Below are 27,624 nucleotides of genomic sequence, written 5' to 3'. Positions count from 1 at the left end.
AATACAGCGCCAAAATCTAATTCAACCAGACAATGCAGAATGTGCAGAAAAATTCTGGCAGAACAATTCTAGGAAATCACTTTTTAAAATGATTTTTTTAAAGTTATCTGTCTCTTTTGATCATTAGTTCTTGAGCAGATTTAGGACTTATTTTTTGCCAAGGCATAAACATTCCTGAGTTTTTTTCAGTTTTGTATCTTTTAACATTTAACATTTAACAAAAGAGAGAAAGAGAGAAGAAAGAAAGAAAGAAAGAAAGAAAGAAAGAAAGAAAGAAAGAAAGAAAGAAAGAAAGAAAGCAACAACCATAAATGCTTAATTATATTTGTTAGAATTTTCCTGAATATCCCTCAGGCAGGGCCACTTTGAAGAAGCCCCACTACAAAACCATGCCTGCAAAGGTTTGGGGCTCGTTCTCTGCCTCTGAGATTCACCCTGAGCGGCATCCTCTCGGCTCTGTGTCTCTGCAGAAGCTGCGTTCTCTATCGAACCCCCAGCTCTGGCTCTCTCTCCTCACCTTTCTCTAAGCAAATTTAGGTATAGCTTTTACTACTATTTCATCTCCCCCCGAAATAGTTTTCTGCCAAGAAAGGCAAAGATCCTGGGAAAGCTGCATGGACAGGGAGGGAGGTTCCGAGTGAATTTCCTTTCCTCGCAGAGAGCAATTCCTCACTCCAGCCTGGTTCCACCGCTCCCTGGGAACTGAGGGTGACGGGGATCTATCTGTCCAAAAAGATGCCTGGTGGGCTGGCGGGGTGACCACAAGGGTGCTTGAGCTGACTGCAGCTTCCTAACTCACTCCAGGCGGGGGAAGGTCGGTGGAGGGGAAGATGGAAGCAATCTCTTCTCCCGGCTGCCTCTTTTGTCCTGGGGCTCCCTCCCTTGCTCCAGGCTTCCTCTGAAACCTCAAGTCAGATTTGTAGACTCGAAAAGCTGTTTCTGCTCTGTGGGGGAGAATTACATTGCATTTGCTCAAAACTTTTTGCTACTTTCTCCCCCCCCCCCCCCCCCACCGCCTTTTATATCTCTCTGCTATCTCCTGCTCCAAAACTAAGTCTCTAGGGTAAGGAAAAGGTTCAAATGGGCTTGTAACTTGGAAAACTCCCAGCCTTTCCCCTGGGGACAGTTGCCCCACTGACTTTATAGATTCTGATTGGTTCTGGTGAGGTCAAATGGAACTTTAGGAACACTTTAGAGGTCTGGAGAGATAGCCTAGTGGGAGACTTGATTGCTTTCCCGGTTTCAACCCCTGGCAACCCATAAGGCCCAGGAGCCTCCAGGAGTGGAAAACCCTGGGAAAGGGAGGCAGGTGAAACCTGTTTCCTAATAGAGGGACACACAGCTTCACCAAAATCCCTTGGGAAGGGAGCACATCTGCGGGGGGAGGGAAGGAAGGGTTCGGTCCACCCAAAGTAAGGCTGGCAGAGGGGTGGGGGCCATGGGGGGTCATCATCAGCAAGGTCCACGACAGGCCCCAGGTATGTTGGCGATAGGGAGGAGATCCAAAGTTTCTGTCAGAGTCTGACAGGAGCCGTCAGAAATCTGTCATTTGAGAATCCACTGACCAATCAATTTGGAGTGTTGCGAATCAAATTGGCCAGTCAGAGTTCTTCAGGAAGTATCTGTCCCACATTGATAACCCGGCCCATGTCTGGTTATCAGTGGCCTTGTAAACAGCTTACTAACTAACTAAACACAAAATGAAGGAAGTTCACAAAATGGTGTAACTTTTGTTCACACAGAATGGAATGCCTTTTGTTCATAATAGATATTGTTACCTTCCACCTATATATATATGTGTATATATGCATATGTATGTATTATATAATATGGAATATTATCAGCTACAAGAAAGAATTAATTCTTGCAATTTGCCACTATCTGAATAGAACTAGAGATAATATGCTGAGTTGTTAGTCAGAAGAAGAGGGATAGAAGCAGAATGATTTCTTTCATATGCAGAATATGAAATGAGTAAGGAAGCAACAAATGCTCAAAGATAAAGAAATAGAGAATCTGTAAATAGTATAGCGGGTAGGGCGTTTGCCTTACACATGGTCCACAAGGGTTCAATCTCCAGCATCCCATATGGTCCCCCGAGCACCGCCAGGAGTAATTCCTGAATGCAGAGCCGGGGGTAACCTATGATTACCACCTGGTCTCTCTCTCTCTCTCTCTCTCTCTCTCTCTCTCTCTCTCTCTCTCACACACACACACACACACACACACACACACAAATAAAGAATCTGCAGAACTAAACTTCCTTGGTGAGGAAAGGATTGTATTGAGAATCTTTGGGACCTTGGAGAAAAGCAGATCCACAATGGTAAGTATGGTATTGTACTACGGATGCATGAAACTATCATCAAAAGTTCTGTAAACCACAGTAGAGAAATAAGGTCCTAAAATATTTTTACTAATTATATAAATTAATTACAATTTAAAGCTAGAAAAATTAATTACTACAAAAGTAAATATGATTTTTACTTTGGAAAATTGTATATACCAAGAAATTTTAAAAATATCTACCTGCCTAATTTGTTAGCATAAATTAATGTATAATATTTTATTATAATTCTGTAGTGAATATGCGAATTTGCTGTTTTTTTCCTAATTTTGACAGTTTATGTCTTTTTTCTTTGTAAGTTCCATTAATGAATATTAATTATGTTGATTACATTAATTATATTATATTAATTATGTTTGTAAAGATTCAATCTTAGCTCATTAACTTTCTCTATTTCATCAATGTTTCCTCCTAGTTTTGTTTTCTACCTTCTTGGTTTGTTCATTTTGCTTTACTTTTTCTGAATTCTAAATTTTTGGCATGGAAGATTAGATTGCTTATTAAACATATCTATAAAATAGTATTTATAGTAATAGACTTCTCTGTAACCACTGCTTCACAAGCATCCCATAATACTTACATTTTTAGTATTCACTTTAAGATATTTTTGAATCTTATTTCCTTTTGACTCCTGTATTATTTAGAATCACTGTCACTGTCACTGTCCTACCGTTGTTCATTGATTTGCTTGAGCAGGCCCAGTAATGTCTCCATTGTGACACTTGTTACTGTGTTTGGCATGTCAAATACATCACAGGTAGCTTGCCAGGCTTTGCCATGCAGGTGAGATACTCTCCGTAGCTTGCCAGGATCTCTAAGGGGAGCAGAGGAATTGAATCTGGGTCGGCCAGGTTCGTCGCGTGTAAAGCTGTGCTATCACTCTCGCCCAAGTGTTGGGGTAAAATCCCAAATAATAATGGTGGGGTTGGTGTCAAAATATTGAATGTAATCAAACTAGAGAGAGAGATCAATATGGAAATCGTCCAATTTTTAAATTTGTACACATTTATTAATTTCTCAAATTGATTTTAATTGCATGTAGAGATAAAACATATTTTTATGTTTTACTTCTTTTTCTTTTACTGAGTTCTGCTTATGGACTAGCATGCAATCTACTCTGAAGAATTTCCAAAATGTTTTGAAAAAGAATGCATTTTCTTCTATTATTTGATGATTTAATTTCTGTATTTTCTTAACTCTAAAATTCCTCAGTGATCATAAACCAGTAGGCAGGATAATTTTTTTCAGTGTCAGAGAACAATCTTAAACTTCAAATTTAAAAAAGGAAAATTGTTTAAAGAAATGAACATATACAGGGGATTAAAAAAACAAGTCTTCAACCAGGAAAAAATACCTAAGTATCCATTTTAATTCTATCTCATAAAATCCCAATCACATCAGAAACATATATAGTATAAATAATACTCTATGTACATAATAACCTTCATATTTAATATCTAGAAATATTTTTCTAGGGCTGTTACTGTGGATTGGAAAACTTAAACGAGAGAATGCTATTTTCTTACAGTTTTGAGCTCTAGAAATCCTAAATTAAAGTAATATTAAGATAACTTGCTTCTGAGCTCTGTGGTTTTATTATGGCTGGCTTTTTCTTCAATGCTCACAGGGCCTTTCCTCTTTATAGGAGTTTGTCTTAAAGTTAGAGTCTATCCCCAGTGACCTCTTTTTACCTTAACTACCACTTTAAAGATTCTATCCCTAAAGAACAAACTCTGAGATCCTGGGATATTTACCTTTATCCAAAGATGGAGTCCTTCCATGTGGCTTTCTAATGGCAGTGCTTGTTTCCTACTTACTGTCTTTGGTCTTTGAGAATATGCAAAGCAGAGAATTGTAGCCATGACCCTACTCCTAGATACCTACTTAGCCTTCTTTATAATCTCTTGAAAAGGCACAATGTTGGTTTGTTAGCTTTTCTTTTTCCTTTTTCTTTCTTTCTTTCTTTCTTTCTTTCTTTCTTTCTTTCTTTCTTTCTTTCTTTCTTTCTTTCTTTCCTTCTTTCTTTCTTTCTTTCTTTCTTTCTTTCTTTCTTTCTTTCATCTCATGAACCCTTCAATTTTTTTTTCTATTTCTCTGAAGTTTCCTCTAAGATCTCCCACCCACTACCTCCCCTACGAACTTCAAGAATAGGAAGTCTTCGTTTTTCATCCAACTCATGGAGAATATCAGAAAGAGAACTAACAAGTGGACTAGTAATTCCATCATAACAACAGTTCCATCACTGATGGTAACAAGAACTCTTTTAAGTCTTCCTGAGTAGAATAAAAATATATCTTGATATCTCTATAAAAGTAATTTCCTTATGTGGTACCCATTCCTTTAATATTTCACTATAAAATTTTATTATTACTCCAGAAAATAATTTGAACAAAAACAGGATGTTTATATAAAGTCTGCTTGCTTTGACCCAAAAAGGCTTTTGGAGTCATAGATATAACAATGCCCATAAACTTGGGCAATGCCTTTATGCCAAGGAATGCTGCATGCCAACTAACCAGTGTGTCTGTTATTTCTGTCAATAGACCCTGTTTTTTTTTCAATTTTTCTCTGCTATAAAACAAAGATATAAAACTGAGAAGTCAATATACATATAATTTATGCTAGTAAATATTATATCATTTCTCTTCTATTTTGAAAATCATCCCTAAATCTTTATCTTACATTATTGTCACACTTTATTTCCACAAGTGTTTTTAATGTTGAATAATTATAAAATAAAATATTAAATTATAAAATCAACTACATATATAATTTTGTACTACCACTATAAACACTAAGCCTAACTATAATGAACAGTGAAACCAATTGGCATGTGGAAAATCCAAATTTATTCAGACCTATCATTTACACATGCACATGTTTCTTTAGTGTGTATAGTAGTTATCTGAAATTTTATGTTAGCTCTCTGTGAACACCACTATAATCAATATATTAACTATGTCATCATCATAAGACTCCTTTGTCCTATCTGTTTAGAGTTAATATACCTCAGTTTCACCTCATGCCTAACTTCTAAAAACCATTAGTCTTTTATACATGTTTATAATTATGCTATATAAATGTTATATAAATTGAAAATATAAATTTACCTAACATATGTATATGTACATATATCTACACATACATATATCCATATATTCTTTGAGAATAGCTTTTTTCTTGTAGCATAATTTTTTGTGGTCAACTCAACTGGTCTTTATCAGTAGTTTTCTATTTTCCTCTTTAGTTTATCATTGATTTAAATTTTTTTAACCTAGTGATTCTGATAACTAGTGCTTTTTCCTAATGACTTTAAGTAACATTCTCTAATTTAGTAGGCTATTTTGAATGTTCTTTACATATTTTTAAATATGTCATTTTAATACATGTTTACTGAATGTAATTCCCAAGTCTGAATTAGTCTCTTAATCTTAAATGTCTTTCATTTCTACTTCTGATGAAAACCAACCAATCTGGAGCAATAGCATAGCGGGTGGGGCATTTGCCTTGCATGCGGCCGACCTGGATTCGATTTCTTTGCCCCTTTCGGAGAGCCCGATAAACTACCGAGAGTATTCCGCCCCCACTGCAAAGCCTGGCAAGCTCCCCATGGTGTATTCGATATGCCAAACACAGTAACAACAAGTTTCACAATGGAGATGTTTCTCGTGCCTGCTTGAGGAAACCAATGAACAATGGGAAGACAGTGCTACTTTTAGTGTAAAATTTTGCCTATTTCTATCTCTAAGGATTCTCTTCTATTGTGTTTGTTTTCTCAAAGTTTTATAGTTTTTTTCCTAGAACTTATATTGACTTCAGAGACACTGCATATTAGAGGCCTATAAGCATGTGAAAAGATGTTCATCATTTCTTTTTACAAAAACACAGCCAGCTCAGAATAACAATGAGATGTTCTCTCACACTAGTAGGATGGCTGTGTACTCTAGGGGTAAAGGCAGCTCAGATAGAGAAGGGAGCACCAAATAAAGGGTGCTGGGAAGATCTGCCCAGGATGCGAGACCCATGCTGAAAGTAGAATATAGACCGAACATGATTGCCACCCAATGCCTGTCCTGCAAACCACAGCACCCAAAAGGAGAAAGAGAACAAAAGGGAGTGCCGTGCCACAGAGGCAGGGTGGGATGGGGGGTGGGGAGGTGGGAAGAATACTGGGATTGGTGGGGGTGGAGAATGGGCACTGCTGGTGGGATGGGTACTCGATCATTGTATAACTGAAACCCAAGCACAAAAACTTGTAAGTCTGCAACTGTACCTCATGGTTTTTTACTAATAAAAAATAAAATGACATATGAATAAAAAATTATTAAAGAACTAAAAAAAATAAAAGACAAGAGACAAGTGTTAAGAGGATATGGAGGAAAGGAAACATTTAAACTGTTGATGGGAATGGAGGGAACGGAAATGGATGAGGTACATGTAAAGGAGTATGCAGATTGATTCCTCAATAATAAAACAATAGAAATCCCATAATAAGTGGATTACCACTTATTCCACTATAGAATTTACATAAAAATAGAAAAAATGATCAAAGAGCTATGTACAGCCCAAGTTTATTGACACCAGCCAAGAGTTGAAAATAATGGTATCCACTGACAGATAATTGAGGAAGGTTTAAAAAAAAAAGTGACATCTGTGCACACTTGGCTATTAGGATAATCTTGTCATTTGTAACAATAGGGATGGGCCTAGAGAAGATTATACTGGTTGAAATAAATCAGAGAAAGACATACAAATTATATACAATGCTATATGTAGAAAAAAAAGAAACCAAATAAAAAATTTTAACTCTTAGACTTTAAAACTTTAAAAACATAAACTTCTAAAATATATTTACTTTTAAAAAAATAAATTTTATGCTATGGAACCAATTGTGGTTAAACCAGAAAGAAAGTAGGGAAGGGAATCTGTATAAATTTTGTAAAAAAAAATAAATAAAAATAGAATCACTGTTACTGCATCACTGTCATCCCATTGTTCATCAATTTGCTCAAGCAGATGCCAGTAATGTCTCCATTCGTCCCTGTCGCATGCTAGTGTAGTGTAGCCTGTTATTGGTTTTGGCATATTGAGTACACCACGGGTAAAAACAGCCAATTTATTGAAAATAAGATTAAAATTAGTGGTAAACTTAATATAAAATATAGATATTATAATGATTTAGACCTGTAACCTATATAACATAAAAATAAAATAAAATATATTTGTATAACTGCATCATATGGAATTAACATATAAATCTTTTAATATATATTTTTCAATTAGTCATTTTAATTGATGACAAATGATAAGCACATTTCTGAAACAAACATTTTCTTGATATAACTTAAAATGTATTCTACTGAAATAATTAAATTTAAAAATTTTAAGTGACATTAATCTGTTAATTTACAAATTACTGTTTCTCAAATTATCTATAACTTCACAGCACTTTTGAGATATGCATCCTAATTTTATGCATATGCTTTAAAATACTGCCTCTTGGCGATTTTATTCACAGAATGACCTTTCTCCTTGCTTGAGTAAAGTAAATATTTACATGACTTCTCTTTTCTTCCTTTTAAGTTTTTTTTTGTTACAAACCCTGTACTAAATCTGTAATTTTGTTTTACAGTGTGTTTTGACGCAAGGATCCTAATTCTTTTTCTAACTTGTCAATAATATTTCCCAGGGTCATTTTTTAAATAACCTTAAATAAATAATTTTGCTTAGTCATTAAGAAATGCTAAATGTATCCCATGGTGTGTATTTGTGTATACAAATGCATTACTTTCAATTTAAAGTATCAATCAAAGAAGGCATCTCTGCACATTCTCTTTTTTATTTCTTGCTCCTCACTCTTCCACTTACCCAGTTTAGCACCCTAAAAGTGGTTTCAGAGAAAAAAGAGAAGGAGCAACCTCCCATTTTCTCCTCATTACCCTCCCCTCCCTATAGGCTCCCCAGTACAAAGTTCCATCCCGAGGAGTAGAAAGATTTATTTGCAAGTATTTCTTAGTGGACAAAGGAATAGTACAACAATAGTACCCCTTATACAGGCAAGGCATTTGCCTTGCATGACGTCTATCAGATTCAATCCTCAGTACTACGTATGGTGCCCCAAACACTGCCAGGATTTATCCCAGAGCACAGAGGTAAGCCCAGAGCAGATATGTTTCATTTATATTGACTATGCTATGTCTAGTCAGGTGATTTTTGTACCTCTGTAGAGATTTTTATTGTAAGCTATTTTCTTATTAATGCAGACACTTAGGCACTCTATAATATATTTTCTAACATAAAGTCTATATTCCATTTTTTTGATAAAATACATTTTCATACTATTATAGGTCTATTTAGATTTTTCCCTAAACATATTTCTCAATTCTCCCTGGTTCACTTTTATTTTTTTTATTTTTATCAACTTTACAACTTAGTGGAATTTCAGGAGCTTTACTTTTCATCAACACTCCTACAATAAATTTTACAAAAATCTCTTTCTTGTGTGGGATATAAAGAAGCATAGTGAGTGAAGAACAAATGACCAAAATTATAAATCTGGAGATTTTGTCATAGAACTGAATTTACATGGGAGCTTACAGGAGAGGGGAACGTGGGACATTGGTGGAGGGCAATGGGTTCTCTGGTAATGGGTGTGGTATTGGATACATGGAAAGTAGAGTTAACAGTATTGTAAATACTAGTACCTCAATAAATTGAAAAAAAAAACTAAAGAAATTAAAGGAAGAAAGTGGCCGGCCTGCAAGATGGCGCTGTCCTGCCTACTGTGCCCCCTTCTCCAGCTGCTGCTCCCCGCCTGTCTCCCTCATGCCTTGCTGGCGCAGTCAAAGTTCTACATCCGGGAGCCACCAAATGACAAACCCGACTGGCTCAAAGTGGGGCTGACCTTGGGCAACACCGCAGTCTTGTGGAGTCTCCTCATCACACAACATAATGAAGATGCTGCAGCGTATAAAAGAAGAAATGGATTGGAAATAGTTTCACCCACTCCAAGGGACCCAGCCCCAGCAGCCAAGCTCTACTACCCAACTGCCACCACACTTCAGGTCACTTTCCACATGCTCAGGCCAAGTTTCATGCATGAGTGAACATATTCCTGGACACATCATAAGACACTCCCTACTCAATTTCCATAATTACCACACCATATTTGATGAGGTTCAGACAACAGGCAACAAATTATAGAGGGAAACATATATATGTACCTCTTGGAGAGCCCAGCAAGCTACGGAGAGTATCCCACCTGCCTGACAGAGCCTGGCAAGCTACTTGTGGCCAAAAACAATAACAATAACATTCCCCTGACTATGGAAGAGCCTCTAACTGTTGGGAAAGACAAGTAAGGAGAGGCTACTAAAATCTCAGGGCTGGGATAAATGGAGATGTTACTGGCGCCTGCTTGAGTAAATCCATTAACAATGGGATGACAGTGGTACAGTATATGACAATTTAATTAAAGCATTTTTATGTTCTTCATAATTAGCATCTCCCTTTTCAGAGTAAAGTACATTAATCTTTAGTTCAGTAATTTCCTTTTTCAAAGTGTGTTTCCTTATTCTTTGCATTAGATTCAAGTATATATTTAAGTTCTTTAAAAATTATACTTGTAGAGTTAACCTAAAATTCTGTTCATAGAAATCGATATAAATATTATGCGAATTTTTCTTGTTTGCTTCCTCCCAAACATCCCCTCAGATCATTTATCCGTTTTTCCCCCTCTATTTAGTAACTCAAACAATGTGTATAATTGCTTCATAGAATACTAATTCTACCCTTTTGCATATGATGATGGGAGTTGGAAATGTTCTTCTTTCAATGGTAAATGTGTTTTTTTTCCAAAAGATCTATGTTATTTAATGAAAATGATATGGTCATTATTTACAAGAAAAGGAAAGATAGTATCTTAATTTAAGCCAGAAGCATTTCAAGATAATGACCACATTCTAAAGATCCACATTCTAAAAGGAAATATTGCTGAGCAATAGATAGACCTCCAGAACCAGTCACCACCATTCTGAGACCACTCTCCACACACATGAAGGTACTGGCAGAGGAACAAAGGCACGCGGGTCCCGGGGCTGAGATCTCCAAGCCTACTCGGATTGGGGCTGAGCTTCCTCCACCCAGATCCTCCAAATTCCAGTAGGCGGGGGTCACACCCACCAACTGGCCCCCTGGCGCCATGTAATCCCATCAACGGCCAAGACTCAGAGACTATAAAACCCAGCTCCCGGAAGAGAACAGCACAGTCTCCTGCCCCCGTGCCTGACTGTCCTCACCAGGGCTCCTTGGAGGGGAGCAGGTTGAGTTTCCTCCCCACCCCGACCAGGACTCCGGCAGCCGAAGACCTCCAGAACCAGCCACCACCATGCTGCGGCCGCGCGACATCTTATCATCTCCTTCCTACTTTGGACAAACTGGAAGGCTACCGAATGTAACCTGTCCACACGGAAGAGTCTGGCAAACTCCCCGTGGCATAGCCAATATGCCAAATACCAGTAACAATGAAGAGTCTCATTCTCCTAACTCTGAAAGAGCCTTAAATATGGCACTTTTTAAGAAAAATCTCAGGGCTAGGACAAAGGAGACATTACTGGGGCCTGCTCGAGGCAATCGACGAATAACAGGATGGTTGTGATTGTGATTGTGAATAGATAGAATTTTTGCAATAAAAAAGTCACTTTCTTTGTTTCCCTGGAAGCCAAAATTTATCTGTAACTAAATATATATGCAGTCTGATATTGTTTCTGAGGAGGTAATCTAAAATTTCCTACCTAAACCTAAATGCCTTTCACATATGTAGCATGACATTGCTTTGTCCTTTCTCCCTTGCTACAAGGAGCTTAAGTTTATTGGGTCACACCCATCAAAGTGCTCCTGAGTCACTCCCATTTTTTTGTTTATCTGTAACCACTTCTCTATGCTCTCTTCCCCAACCAGTTAATCAGCTTATTCCCCTAATCACTTTCTATTAATTTGTAAGGTCAGATCTTTCTAGGACACTGAACTTGTAAGTGAAAATGCCTTTTTCCTCTCCTTATGTCTTTTGAATGGTTTACTTTAAGGCAATGTCCTTTTGTATAGACACAAGAAGAGAATTAATATTATCTTTTTGTAACTTGGGATTTAATTGGGTTCGAATATTATTCATTCCTGAGCATCTGCTTTCTCAACTTAAACTTCAGTTGCCCTCAGTTCCTAGCACCCCAAAAGCAGGGTCCCAACGAGGGACTGAAGGGACCCAGGGCAAGTTGTGAGCTACCCTGACATTGAAATGGGCCACGCCAAAACACTACGATTCTTAATGTAAGTTAAGAGTTTGATCATGGACAAATGCTGTCATGATGCAAAAGTAACGACGAGACTAGGACCCTGCTAGGGATAGGAGAAACTAATCTGGCCTGAGCACTGTAGTCTGAGATCGAGATGATCCCAGGAGAGCAACTCTATAAGCTTTATGCATCTCTTACTGTGTCCATACAAGATGATTAATACTACGAATGCTTATGTGCTTGTTGAACAAGGAGAGGAGAAACACACCAATGGTATTCTGCCCTTGGATGGGTTGTTCAGGAAAAGAGAATCTGTCCTAGAAACTGATAAGATGTCATCTTATCCCCTGAGGGAAAGAACTTTAACTATTGATTGTGACCACACCTATGTGTAAGCCCAACCCCTCATGCTTTGAGGACTAAAGAGGCTGTAAGAATAGGCTGGGGGGTCCGGATTGGGGACTGGGAGAGAAGGAGAGAGAGGAATAGGAGTGAACGGGGATGATATTGGAATAAACAGCTATTGAGATCAACCAGCCTGGCTCTCGTTCTTTCCTTCACCTGCCCTTGCCCAATAGCTGTCCTGATCCAGTGCACACACAGCAGCTCTAGAGCACCGAATGCAGGCGGTGAGACATAGCTGCCCTGGAGAGCCCGCAATCACACACCCTTCAGCATGTGTAGTATTTTACCATACTTTCAAAATTGGAAGTTTGAGTTAGGGGAGACCTCCACTATCTCACTGGTAGACTTCCACTACCTCCACTATCTCCACTACCCAGCCACTAAATGCTCCAGGCCACTTTCCAAACACTCAGACAGAGACTCACACATGAGTGAAGCCTCACAGAACCAGGTTAGCGGAACTCAGTGACCTTGGACTCCAGGCTCAATGGAACCAGGAACAGAGATCTCTGCCTGCTCCCACCAGTCTCTGGCAACCCAGGGATTAAATCCAGAAACACAACCCAACACACCCTGCCTGCTCCCACCAATCTCCGGGGACCCAGAGATTACACCCAGAAGACCCACCCTACCAGTACCAGATAAATAACCTCATTGGCAGAATTCCACTACCTCCACTACCCAGCCGCCACCACACTGCATTCCAGACCGACATATCATAAGACACTTAATACCCATCTTCCAAGATTACTGCACCATTTTTGATGGGGTTCAAATATGGTTTGAACCATGGGAACACCTGCAAGTGTGATTAGAGGCTGCCCTAAAAGCCTCTATCATTCTTGGAAAGCCTGGCAAGCTACCGAGAGTATCCTGCCTGCATGACAGAGCCTAGCAAGCAATTCGTGGCATATTCGATATGCCAAAACCAGTAAATACAATGGGTCTCCTTGCTCGGACCCTGAAAGAGCCACCAATACGGCAGCATTAAGGATGAGCAAGGAGAGACTGATAAAATCTCAAGGCTGATCTAGGCTGCCCAAATGAAGAAGGACAAAAATTACTGTCTGTATTTTTAATGCATGTGCGCTGGCATCAGATGCATCCATTGAGGACTTGATGGTGCAAGCGTGGCAGATCAAGTATGACATCATTGGTCTGACCGAGACAAGAAGGCATCAATCACATCACACCGTTTTCGACACTGAAGAAGAGCTGTTCCTCGGAACCTGCGACAAAAGAGACCTCAGTGGTGTCAGTGTCCTTGTCAACACAGACTTGGCCATGAGCATTGATTCATTTGAATGCCTAACAATCCAAATCGTTGATTACACTTGAATAGATGTAGCTCACTGCTGGGAGTTTCTATCTTCGTTATCTATGCACCAATACCCAATTATGATGAAGAAGAAATTGAGAAGTTCTACATGAGCTGGAGAAGTTCTATAAAGAAGACCACACCTTCTACAAGATCATTGTTGGTGATTTTAATGCCAAGATAGGACCAAGAAGATCAGCCAAAGAACACATCGGGATCCATGGCCTAGAATGGAACGAACAGGTTGAGAGACTATCTGAGTTCATCGTGTCCACCAAGACCGTCCATGGTAACTCACAGTTCCAGAAGGCCAAATGTAAATGTTGGACATAGGAGTCTCCCTGTGGATGGTTCCACAACGAAATTGACCACATCATATTCAATTGATGGCTTTGCATGACCTATGTCACTGTTGTCCCAAAATTCCAATCAAGATCGGACCACTGTCTCCTTTGTGCAAAATTCTACTTGACACAGTGGGACGAAAGGGCTGCAAAGTTTAAGAAGAGTACTCCCAGAATGACCACCAACTGGGAGCTCTTTGGCACTATTGAGGCAACATGGGAAGATGCCTTAGTTCACAGCATTGACGAGAATTAGGATCGGCTGGTTCAGAACCCCATGATTGTGTGAAGAATGCTGAGAGAGAGATAGCCACAAAAAGACACCTGTCTTTGAAAACTCTTGAGCAAATTTGTCAATGTGTCTTGGCACAAGCCTCAGACAACTACAAGTAAACATCTGAGCTCAAAAAGCAGTGCAGACAAGCGATAAAGACCTCAAAGAGAGAAGAGCAGCAGTGCTGACAGATGTGGTAGAAGCTGGGAAAAGCATTCACAATGCCCACCTGCCCTTCGCCAACTACAAGACAAAGATGACTGCCCTCTGATATCCTGATGAATTGATCACATCTTTGAGAAGGGCAATGGAGATTACCCATGGCTTCTATTCGGATCTCTTTGATAGCCACATCCACCTGCCCACATACCAAATTCCACAGGATGAATATGTCGTTCCCAATGTTCTCCCTTCCAAAATCCAACACACCATTTCATCAGTAAAGCAGCGAACAGCACCTGGCCCAAACAAGGTCAGACCTGAACACCTGAAGAACCTTCCATCAGTTCTCATCAATATACTGGCTCAGCTCTTCACATGCTACCTGTCTAAATGCAAATTTCCGTCCTAATGGAAAACCAGCAGGACTGTACAAGGGAGACATCCACGACATTGGCAACTATCGTCCTGATCTGCCTGTTGTCTGTCGTCCACAATCTGTTCATTTGAATTATCCTGTATAGGATTAGCAGAGCACTAGATAAGAACAACAATGCTAGCAAGCCAGGTTCTGAAAAGGATTCAGCACAAATGACCATATCCACATGATAACCAAGCTCACTGAGGTTCTCAGGAGTTCAAGATGCCGCTCTGTCTGAAGTTCATTGATTTAAAGAAGGCTTTCTGTTTAGATTGAAGCTGTCAATGAAGCCCTAGCCAAACAGTGCATTCAAACTCAATACATCAGGATCCTCTGTGAGCTGTATTACGGATTCACTACCAGGATCTCATCATTCTACAAGGAAGTGATAATCCATGTCAAGAGAGGGATTCGGCAGCGTGATACCATTTCACTGAAACTCTTCAGTGCCACCCTCGAGAAAGTCATGTGACGACTAGAATGGGAAGGAATGGGAGTGAAGATAGTAGGTTGGCAACTACACCACCTCCGCTTCACTGATGACATCATTCTAATAACACCAAACATTAGCCAAGCAGCACAAATGCTGACTGACTTCGACCATGAGTGTGGAAATGTTGGATTACGGCTGAATCTCATGAAGAAAATTTTTATGAGAAATGGGCTCATTCCTGATGTTCCATTCGCTATCAATGGAACAAACATCTCCAAATGCAATAGTTATGTGTACCTAGGTCGAGAACTCAACATGATGCATGACCTGGCACCTGAGTTGCGCAGGAGTAAGAGAGTGGCTTGGATCACCTTCAAGAGCGTCGAAGAAATAATAGCTATAAGAGGACGAACAACCTCCAGCTCCAGGCACATCAATTCAATTCCACTGTTCTTCCTGCATTAATATATGCCTCAGAGCCCTGGGCCCTATGAAAACAGGATGATAATGCTATCCATGTCTCTCAAAGAGGAAACGAAAGAGCTATGCTCAGTGAGAGAAAAAATCCGGAGTCCCGACCTCCATTGATGATCAAGAATCAAGGACGCTGTCTCATTTGCCAAGGCATTGAAAATCAGATGGGCTGAACACAAAATACAATTTGGAGATGACCGCTGGACTAGAGCTATTCCTGGCTGGATTCCTCGAGATGTTAAAAGATCACGTGGCCCTCCACCTACGAGATGATCAGACTTCTTCCTCAAGACCCTGAACGATCAGTTTGAGGCTCTTTGTGTTCCGGAGTGAGCAGACGTCATTGGTCTACACTGGCATGTGACAGGGATGAATGGAGACATTACTGGCACTCGCTTGAGCAAATCGATGAGTAACGGGATGTCAAGTGATCAAGTGATCAAGTGAGTTAGTGGAATTTCTGTACAATTGCTTTTGTGATAATTTAATGGTCATCAAATCCCGTTTTGGAAATGGGTAAGGCCTGAAAAGGCTAAATGATTTTTTAAAAAAAAATGTTTTAAGGGGCTGGAGCAATAGCACAGTGTGTAGGACGTTTTCCTTGCATGCAGAATCCCATATGGTTTCCCAACCACCAACAGGAGTAATTACTGCTTGAATGAGCTAGGAGTAACCCTTGTGCATCACCGGTGTGACCTAAAAAAATTTTTTTAATTGAATCACAATGAGATACAGTTACAAATTTGTTCATGATTGGTTTTTAGTCATATAATGTTCCAACACCTGTCTATTTAGTCATATAATGTTCCAGCACATCAGTGTGCATTTCCCACCAACAATTCACCAGTTTCCCTCTCACCCCCTCACCATAATCCTCCCTGTCCCCACCTACTACTATGTCAGGTACTATCCTTCTTTCTCTCTTGTAAAATGATTTTTAATTGAAAGACTTATAATTAAGTTGGTTGAGGAACCAAGGTGAGACCATTCTCTGAAGTCAGCCTAATTTCACCTCATTCCATTTCTGATTTTTTAGTATGTCATTGGTATTAACATATTGTATTCTATTAACTCAGATATAAAATAATTTTACTTGTATTCTTTTAGGATAATAGCAATTGGATCAAAGATTTATAGTTTGTTAAAGCATAAATTCATAGAACAGAAATCACAGGATTGACATGTCAACAGGACCAAAGTGCTGATATAGTCAGCATATCCTTTGGGTTATTGTTCTCTTTTGTCAATTTTCTTCTTTCATCTAAAATATTTAATTTTAATACATATGTATTCATTTATAAAAATTAAGACCCTTATTTAAGTGTTATTCTTAATAGAATTATTTCAGGAATCATATTGAAACAACTATCCTACCACTAGTGTCCCTAGGGTCCCCGCCATCACCCGACTCCTTAGCAGGCATATTAAAAATTTATTTTGTATTACTAGCTCCAACAAAAAGAAATGGCAAATGGAATTACCAGAAGATAAATCAACAGTAGTTAATTTGTATTTATTTCTTTTCTTTCTTTCTTTTTTCTTTCTTTCTTTCTTTCTTTCTTTCTTCTTTTTTCTTTCCCTCTTCCTTCCTTCCTTCCTTCCTTCCTTCCTTCCATCCTTTCTTTCTCTCTTTCTTTCTCTCTCTCCCAGGATATCACACACGCATGATTCCTATAATCAATTTATATTCAGAGTAGAGAATAATGAGAACATGTTTTCTTGGTGAAGACTATCAGAAATATAAAAAGTAACTGGTGGAAACTTTTCAAAGGGAATGAGCAGTGCACAAAGTACAGCACTCGTAAAGCAACGATCAACAGTGAGGAAATGGATCATCAGGTTTGGAAACAACAATTCACCATCTGAGTCATAGCACAAGGCCTCCCATGAAGCACTTGGGCTGCCGTCAACAATTTACATTTTTTCCAGAATAAGTGCAGGAGTTTTCATCTGTTCCTGTGGTGATGGAGACTTTCACAATAATGTCCTTTGGCCAAAGAAATATAACCACAGTCACAATGATTTCAGATTCCAGCTATTTCAGGAGCAGCAGCAACACTGAAAACACAGTAGTCGCCAAGTCCCATATAAACTCATGTGAATGCTTCGTATTAGCTAGTTACCAAGGGGCTTTTATGGGAAGTCATATCAAGAATGTTACAGAGCTTCTTAGGATGCTGTTTTCCCTTGCTTGATGTGAGGAAAAATGGAATGCCATGGCAGTAGAGTTTCTGGGTCAGAGAGTAAAGATGAGGATCGCTCTGAAGTTCATTAGGACCTTGAGTATCCAGACCTCCTTGTATCTGGAATCTCTCTTTTTCCCTCAGAATATTCATCTCCACCCCCCCAATATTTTAAAAAGGGGGATTATATTCTAGAAAAATATTTCTCAAACTGTTGACTTCTACAATATTAAGAGTGAATGACTCTCCCTTGTGTGATATGATTCCGTGAACAGTTCCCTATATTAATGCTTAAAGGTCTGAAAAAAAAATAATTAAAAAATGCTGTGACAAACAAATACATGGATAATATAGACATGATTTTTTTTTAAATTCCCAGCATAGGACCTAGAACTTCACCCCTTCTCTCCTACTAATGGAACCATATAGGAAGACACTTGACTGATAAGAATATTACTTTAAGAATTAATTTGATTCCAGTTCAATTTGACTCAAGTTCAGTCCCTGGCATCCCATATGGTCCCCCAATCCTCCCAGGAGTAACCCTTAAGTGAGAGCCAGAAGTAAGCCTGAGCACAACTGGGTGTTGCCAACAACCAAAACAAAAGTATTTTATAAAAAGAAAATTATATAATTAAAAAATAAAAATATCCTCAAAATATCTTATCATTTACAAAATTAGAACATTTTAAATGTAATATTTAATAATATATAAATTTACTAGTGCAAAAACTCATAATTTAAGTATATAATTAATAATTAATTAAACATAATTAATCATCTTGATTGATTTTTACTACATATAAAATGTTTAACTTATGTATATATGGTTATTTTTATTCATCAATCCCTTTCTATAAAATTTTTTGTTTGCTTTTGTTTAGGGTGATGCAGAACTGAGCTCATGGGTTACTCTTGGCTCTCTGTTCAAGAATCACTCCTGGAGATGCTCAGGGGACCACATGGGGTGCTGGTGATCAAACCTGAGTTTGCCATCGGCAAGGCAAGCACCCTGCCCACTGCACTATTTCTCTGGCTCTTATACTTCTTCGACTTTCACATTCTGTTTTATAATAATAGCTACCGTACAGGATAAATGCAAAGCATGGACTTAAATAGATAGAAAAATTCCATTTGAAATTCCAAATTAGAAATAACAGTTTTGAAAAACTATTACAACTAAATTACCATTGCTTCAGTTGTATATCATTTGAAAAATAAACAAATACATATGTTCTTTAAAAATAAAGACAAAGGATTCTACTAAATAATAATTTAAATAATTTGTGGATTACAATCACCAACAACAGAAAAGAGGATATGTCTAAATCTTGATGCTGTTAAATAAGTCGTGTGAAATATAATACATAATTACAACTCTGGGCTGGTGAAATAGTACGTAGGTTAAGGTCCTCGCCTTGCATGAACCGACTCAGCTTTGATCTCCACCAATACATATTTCCCCCTGAGTGCTCCAGGAGTGATCTCTGAGCACTGAGCCAGGTATAAATCCTGAGAAATACTGAAAGTGTGAAGAAGGGAAAAAGGAGAGGAAAGAAAAGAAAAGAGGAGGGAGGATGGGAGGAGAAAGAGGGAAAGAAGGAAGGAAAAAAGGAAGGGAGGGAGGGAGGGAGGGAGGGAGGAAGGAAGGAAGGAAGGAAGGAAGGAAGGAAGGAAGGAAGGAAGGAAGGAAGGAAGGAAGGGCAAAAAATTTTTCTACTTGTTTTTAAACAGAAAAAACAGTTGTCTCATTGTAAAAGCCAAAATAAATTGCTAAATATTATTTTAAAAATCACTGTGCTGGTATTTGAAGATGAATATTGACAGGAAATGGTAAATATAGCAGGCAGAAAAAAGTTTCTAGAGGGATGGATATGATCAAAAACTGATTTATGCTGTAAGCACTGTTTTTCCAAGTGTATCTTCATGTCAACAACTAACTTAAGACTGGCAGGAAATTTATGGATTTCTCTGAGAATCTGTGACTTCTAAACTGATTTCTGATTAGGTCATGCAAAGAAGTTAATATCCAGAAGGATCTTTGGGCCACATTATTAAAACTAAGTAGAAATCTCATAGTAATTCACCTAATAGAAAATGTAATTGACTTTAATAGAAAATGTAATTGACTTTAAATCAATCAACTTTGATTTCAATCAACTTTGATTTCTAACTGAAATAGAATTTTCCAAACTATGTACTATTAGGTTTGAAGAACATTCTTTCCAGGAAATGTTTAACAAATACTGGAAGCGGGGGTGGGGGTGGGGAGAGAGAAAGAGACAGAGATAGAGAGAGAGAGAGAGAGAGAGAGAGAGAGAGAGAGACAGAGAGAGAGAGACAGAGGGACGGATAGAGAGTGAAAAAGAGAGGAGAGAGCTCTGGAATTAAAAAGCATTTGGGATCAAGGATCTTCCCACTTGTCCACTTCTACTGCTCTTGCCTCTAGCCCCTCTCACTGGACCAAGTATTGCTGAGAACACTGCTGGAAAGGCCCTCCTCCCAAACATGTTTGTAAAATACAGAATATTGTGAGTTCTTTCCTGAGCTTTTATGAAGCTCTTTAGATCAAAATGATAGAACTCTTAATATAAAAAAAAGTGGAAAGGTGACCTCAACGCCACCCCAAGCAGCACCACCTGACTTGAGCATTGAACAGTCCAGCCCAGTTGGCCGGGAGTTGCTGGAAGCAATCACTCGGATACTTGAGCTGTACTGGGGAGGTCCTTCAAATTAAATTTAAATTAAAAATATGGTAAATTATATGAAAAAGTCATTTAAGTGTCCATTTTAATAATTTTAAGTAAAATCTATCTCCATATACCTTTTCATCTTGGAAAGCACTACTGTTTTCTTCTGAATACTGCATAATTTTAACATGTAATTTACATGTTAAAATGCATATAAAATCAAAAGTCTTTTATGCTGTCTCAATAATAAATTCATATAGATGCAACAATTGGAGTTTTATTCTAAAATGCTACCCTGTCCTAAATTTCTCTTTCACAGTATTTACTTTGCAATTCTCTCTTCAAATGAAGATTTATTGTAAAGCTCTTGTTAACTCAGCACTGACCTCTTGCACAAGTGGGTCTGAAGGATCTTGGGCATATATCCAAAGATCATCAAACTCTAATTTATAGCCAAGATTACGATTTAGAAGTAGGCTATGATATCAGCTGGCACATCAGTAATTCCAATTTGCTGCTTTTAGAATTACAGCACCGTAAATAAGAAACTGATGCTGATCCTATCTCTCTAACCAGGCATTCTACACAAACCACAGAATATTACTCAAAGTCATAGGAAAGCATCTGCTCTATCTGAGGCCCTCAAGATGCCTGTAAGCAGTACCTGTTTCTATGCTGCTAATTAAAATAAGCACCTAGCACACTTTTACAAAGGTCTTTAAGAAATAATTGCTAGTTAATTTATTATTATCTATACTTATGCAATTAATTTGCTTGTATGATTTTTTAATTTCATAATTTCTCAGTAACCTAAACAATTTGTAAACTTTTCCAAATAGCATATGAGATAATGATCCCATTCCAATACAAGAAATGATTATAAGGTACTGGGGACATAATACAGGGGGGTAAGGCACTTGCCTTAGATACAAAGGTTCTATTCTGGCACTGCATATGGTTCCTGGAACACAGAGCCAGGAGTAATCCTTACTTAGTATTGCTGAGTATGGCCCAAAAACAGAAGTAACAACAAAAAGGAATTAAAGAAATGGGGGGAAATATGCACATAAACAGGAGAGTTACCTGGTAAACCTCTTTGAAATTAGTTTCATTTGTATCATTAACTGTGTAAACTCAAAAAAGGGGCACGACACACAGCGGCGGTGGCTTTATCTCTCCCGCTGCCAGCGTTCGGTAGTCTCACCCTTATTTCCCCACCCCGGGGAGGTCGATGGCCATGGGCAGGTAAAGGAAGCAACGAGGGCCAGACTGGCTGGTCTTAGTAGCAGTTTATTCCAATCCTCTCTCCATCCACACCAGTCTCCCTTCTCTGCCTCTGCTTCTGCCTTTCCTTCTTCCTCCCCCATGCTACCTCATTCTCCTTCTCCATCCCCCTTCATCCTCCTTCTCTTCCTTCTGATCCCCCAGCCCACTCTTACAGTCTAGTTAAATCCCAAAGCATGAGGGGTTGGGGTAATAATTACACATAGGTGTGGTCACAATCAATAGGGGTAGAACTCTTAGCCTCAGGGAAAGCCGCTCCTAGGACAGATCCTCTCTCAGCAGGATGACCCACCCTAGAGTAGAATCCCATGGGTGTGTCTCTCCTCTCCTTGTCTGACAAGCTTAGAAGCATATTTAATATAAATCATTTTGTATGGATACAGTAAGAAATATCTTAAACTTATAGAATTGCCCTCCTAGGGCCATCTCGATCTCAGACTACAGTTCTCAGGCCAGATAGTCTTTCCCACCCCTAGCAGGATCCTAGTCTCCTTGTTACTTTTGGATCATGACAGCATTTGTCTATGATCAATCTCTTAACTTATAGTTAAGAATCTTGGCATTTTGGCCTGGCCCATTTCTATGCCAGGGTAGCTCACCGCTTGCCCTGGGTCCATTCAGTCCCTCATCGGGACCCTGCTTTTGGGGTGTTAGGAACTAAGGGCAACAGAGGCTTAAGTCGAGAAAGCAGATGCCCGGGAGTGAATAATATTCAGAGTCAATCAAATCCTAAGTTACAAAGCATAGTGTTAACGGTCTTCCTGTATCATACAAAAAAGGGCATTGCTTTAAAGTAAACTATTCATAAGGTATAAGGAGAGGAGAAAGGCAATATTTCACTTATACATATGATAGCACAGCGGTAGGGCGTTCGCCTTACAAGCGGCCAACATGGCTGACCCGAGTTCGATTCCTCCGCCCCTCTCGGAGAGCCCCGCAAGCTACCGAGAGTATTTGATATGCCAAACACAGTAACAACAAAGTCTCCAATGGAGACATTACTGGGTCCGCTCGAGCAAATCGACGATCAATGGGAGGGCCTTTACCTTTACCTTTTACATATAAAATCATAGATTTCTGAGGAATCTAACCTTATAAATTAACAGAGTCTGATTAGGGGGAAAGCTGATTAACAGGTTGGGGAGGGGAGTATAGGGAAGAATGTTTACAGATAAACACAATGGAATGGAAGTGCCTCAGGAGCACTGTAATGGGTGTAACCAGATAAACCGAAGCTCCTTGTGGAGAAAGGACAAAGCATTGTCATCCTACAAATAACTTTCTAGTTGAACTTTCTCATAAGCTAGACTAATACATTAGATAACTAAATACAATTAGATACAGTTAGAATTCTTTATTAATTATTATGTTACCCTTCTCATTTTTATTGGTCCTGGACCAAGATAACCTCATGATTAATCACTTGGAATATGACTAAGAATGGTTTTTAACCTCACTCTATGTTCACACCGCTAACTTAATAAACTTGAGTTAGTAATGAAGAGCTATTTTACTGCTTAACTGTTTGTTTGTGTTTTTGTAAGAAATTCATAAATAATTCATTTAGTGGTCTTTACTATTATACCACAGCCCCTGCCCTTCTTTTTTATCTGAAAATAATTACTAGCACCCGTGGTACTACTTAACTAAAAAAACAGGAAATCCCTCTTTATAAATCAATGTTTGAAAGTTTGAAAATTGTCTTTGTTTCATAATATTAAATTTGCTGAAATTCATCCCTGAATTGGTTTGCATTGGGTTTCATTTTAGGTAATCCAAACTTTCACTGATGGACTCCCTGGAAATTTATGTGACAAAACTTCATTGTGTTTGTGTTATTTAAGTGAAATATTTCTCTAACTATGAAATGGGAGCAACTTCTTGTCTTGTCTGAAAGATATTTCCCTGAATTACTTTATATTACAAAATCATCTTCAAAACAGACAGCCACAGATATTTTAAGGCTCAGGAAATCAGGAAGGTTTATTCACATTAAAGTGCTAAAAGACCATTGCTTTCCAGCTCATTTCCAGTTCTCAGGCTTACTCACGCTGAGTCATGGGTAGGTTTTATATCTGGATGTGTTTATAACCTGAACCAATTTCTCAAGTTATTTCTTTAAAAGAATTGTAAATAGAATAAAGTACAAAGACAAATGTCTGCTTGGACATTTGCCCAACAGTTTTAAACTCTATAGTTGATTTAACTAGAAATAATATTTTGTGTGGTTGGAAACTACTATAAAATACATTAAAAATATAAAAGAAAATGCTCTCTGAACTATAATGGTAGTATTTACGTTTTATATAGCAAAATATTTCACATGCATTTTTTTTCTTTGATCCACAAAAAAAAACAAACCCTGTTTTACACGTAGTGTTTGTTCCAAGTTTCTTTTATGGGGACCATTCCACAAGGACTGCCTTCATAATCATTTTCAGATATCAAAAACCCATAAGTATGCATATTTGCCTCTTTCTATGAGCTCAAATTAATTGATATTATGAGATCATCTCTGAATTGAGAAAAAATCTTATAGGTAACCCTTACAAGTTAAGGTGACACCTTAAAGTGTTTCAGTATCTGCAGGCACTCACTTTGACTAGAGAAGGCACAGGTATTAATTCAGCCCCTAACACAGAGAGTGGCTCATCTAATGGTCTATCATCCTGTTAATTTCATTTATTCTACTTCTATTCTAAATTATACTAAATGTCTCATGTGACTTTAGAAATAAATTTAAATTTTATTTCATGTCAAAGCAATAAAGAATTTGCTTCTTAGAAAACTAAGAAAATGGATGCACTTAAGATTTATTTGAATCAATATTTAAACTCTTAGCAGAATCTTTACTAATAGAGACAATAAGGAAGAAAGATTTGTTATGTAAATATGGGGTTGGGGGTTCAAGAGAACAAAAATAAAAATAAACTAGTGCAAGCTCCAAGGGAATTAAACATGTTTTAGATGTAGTGTCCCATAAGTAGTGTTGCAACAGAGCTTAGAAAGTATGGAGTAAGTACTCTAGCAAGGAATTCCCTTACTTCTTATGATGTCCGTTCATCAGTCATGGATTATTGCAATGGTTTCATAACTTGAGTGTCTCTTTCAAGTAAATTAGTTGATATAATAATTGTGCGATAAGTAAGCTTAGGTCTAGGGATGATATTGATGATTATATAGGAGAGGAAATGAAACAGGCAATGATGGCAAAATGTTTCTTTTATGTAAGGATATGAGTATAGATGCTAAAATATAAAGAATGACTAATAATCCATGGTCCTCTGTAGTCAGAAAGATGACTAAAAATAAGTTCCTCTTATCTACTTTTCAATTCTACTTCTTTAGGAAGAGATTTTTAAAGTATCGTATACTTAAATCAGCTTATTTATAAAATCAGAAACCAAAAATATCATTTATCTGGGACCTCATACACTTTATGAATAGCCCTATCTGAAATACCACATCTGCCCATAAAATAAGATATCTTTTCATGATTTTTAGAGTCACATTGGGTCTTATGTTTTGGTGGTGCCCCATTTCTTTTTGCCTTATTTTGGCATAATAAGTTATTTTTTACTTATCTGCTTGGGAGATTTGTCTTAAATTTGTCAATTTGTAGACTCCTTTTATCTTTCAGATTGTTGTCTGTTTAGACTCTGATGCTAGGAATTCTATCATATCAAGCTCTGTATTTTCTGTTCTTGAACGAGTTTTGTATTTGATGTTTAAGTGTCTCACCCATCATCTTAACCCTATGTTCAGGCATTATCTCCCCTTTATCATTTTACTTCTTGATTTTACTATGATCCTGAAACATCTTTTACCAATTCATATTATCTTGAATTGCAATAGCTATAGAATCATATTTCTATTATGTTATAATTTCACTATAATTGTCAATGATGAAATATAAAGGGTATTTAAGAATAGTCACCATTATGGAAAACGCTTTACTATTTTCATTTTTCTATTGATGATCCTTTCATTATTTCATCTTCCCATTAATTAATTGATGCATTCTGGTTTTGTGTTGCTTTATCTATGGATATTTCACTATCAAATTTCTTTTTATTTAAAAAATATTGTTTTCAGTTTTTTATTAGTGAAGGTACAGTTGTAGATTTACAATTTTTTGTGCTTGGGTTTCAGTTATACAATGATCGAATACCCATCCCTCCACCAGTGCCCATTCTCTACCACCACTGATCCCAGTATCCCTCCCACCCCCCGTCCTCCCCATCCCACCCTGCCTCTGTGGCAGAGCATTCCCTTTTGTTCTCTCTCTCTCCTTTTGGGTGCTGTGGTTTGCAAAAGAGTCATTGAGTGGCAATCATGTTCGGTCTAAAATTTACTCTCAGCACGCATCTCCCATCCTGAGAGGATCCTCCCAAGACCCTTATTTGGTCCTCCCTTCTCTATCTGAGTTGCCATTTCCACTAGTGTGTGTGGCTGGCATCCAAACCATGAAGTAAACCTCCTGGAACTTATCTCTGCTATTCTTGGGTGTTAGTCTCCTATTTTGTTACTTTATCTTCCCCAGATGAATGCAATCTTTCTATGTCTGTCCCTCTCTTTCTGACTCATTTCTCTTAGCATGATACTTTCCATGTAGTACCACTTTTATATAAATTTCATGACATCATCTTTTCTAACAGCTACATAGTACTCCATTGTGTGGATGTACCGAAGTTTCTTTAACCAGTAATCTGTTCTTGGGCATTCAGGTTTTTTCCAGATTCTAGCTATTGTAAACAGTGCTGCAATGAACAAACAAGTGCAGACGTCGTTGAATCAGTGTGAGATAGACCCTTACAAAGCTGTTCATGATTGTGTCTCAGTCATACAGTGTTCCAACACCCAAGCCTTCAGTAGTGTACATTTCTCAGCACCAGTGTCCCCAGTTTTTCTCCCATTGTCCCCCCTCACCAGCCCCCCTCACCAGCCCTAAGCCACCCCTTACTGGTGGCTAGATATCTTTCCTTTTGGACATTGTGGTTTGCAATACAGATACTGACAGGTTTTCAGGTATACTACTTTTAACATTAAGTTCTTGTCCAGGTTAATAACTTTCAGCTATTATTATCATACTGATCCCTTCTCTATTTTACCTACCCTCTGCCCCTTTCACTATTTGCTAACTACTGAGAAAATGATGCCAAAAATACTTACTTTGCTTCCTTCTTATTTGCTTGAAAGCATGAATGGTAATTTCAGTTCCCACAAATATATTTCTTAATATTTTCAACTGATGGCTTATATAAAATTTCAAGAATTAATTACCATCTTTTTTTTCCTTTTAGTATGATTGAGGCTAGCATAACAACTTTAAAAAAAACCTACTATGACCAACACTGTCCTCCCATTGTTCATCGATTTGCTCGAGCAGGCCCAGTAACGTCTCCATTGGAGACTTTGTTGTTACTGTGTTTGGCATATCGAATACATCATGGGTAGCTTGCCAGGCTTGCTGTGTGGGTGAGATACTCTCAGTAGCTTGCCAGGCTCTCCGAGAGGGGCGGAGGAATCGGAACCGGGTCGGCCACGTGCCATGCATTTAATTAATGATGACTTTCTAATAAAATTTCACTAGAATTTGAACTCTATGACTCTTACGGGTAATGATCTTTTTTTCAGTCCCCACCACACTAAACTCACAGCAGCTAATGTTATCATTTTGAAGATCAGTGGACCACATCAAGGGGGATATATGTGAATCTTAATCTACGAGGCGTAAGATATGACTTTGTAAGCCAGGTATGCGGGACTTTCTGACTGAGAACTCTGGGTTCAACAGGAACAGGAACAGAGATCCTCTGTCCATATCCCCCACCTCCCACCCCCACCCCCACCCCTGTCTCCAGCAACTCAGCAGTCACACCCATAAGCCACCCCTTACTGGTGCTAGATAATATCATCATTGGCCACCATCTAGATCACACGTCCTTCTCTCCTTTGAAGGGAACAACATGACGCTTGCCATAACCCATGCCAGGCTGTTT

The 27,624-nt window shown here is 38.3% G+C and overlaps 1 protein-coding gene across 1 annotated transcript; it reads left to right on the top strand.

The window, feature by feature from the left end:
- Positions 1-9,111: 9,111 nt before the first annotated feature.
- On the top strand, positions 9,112-26,934 carry LOC130021282 (NADH dehydrogenase [ubiquinone] 1 subunit C1, mitochondrial-like). Its single transcript, XM_056112019.1, has 2 exons — positions 9,112-9,342; positions 26,926-26,934. Exons 1-2 carry the CDS (start codon positions 9,112-9,114, stop codon positions 26,932-26,934), a joined length of 240 nt encoding a protein of 79 aa, XP_055967994.1.
- The last annotated feature ends 690 nt before the right edge of the window (positions 26,935-27,624 follow it).

Source organism: Sorex fumeus, unplaced genomic scaffold, assembly GCF_029834395.1.
Source record: "Sorex fumeus unplaced genomic scaffold, SorFum_2.1 ptg000015l, whole genome shotgun sequence".
Taxonomy (NCBI): Eukaryota; Metazoa; Chordata; class Mammalia; order Eulipotyphla; family Soricidae; genus Sorex; species Sorex fumeus.
Note: the sequence above shows the minus strand (reverse complement) of the source record. Positions and strands in the feature narration are given on the sequence as shown.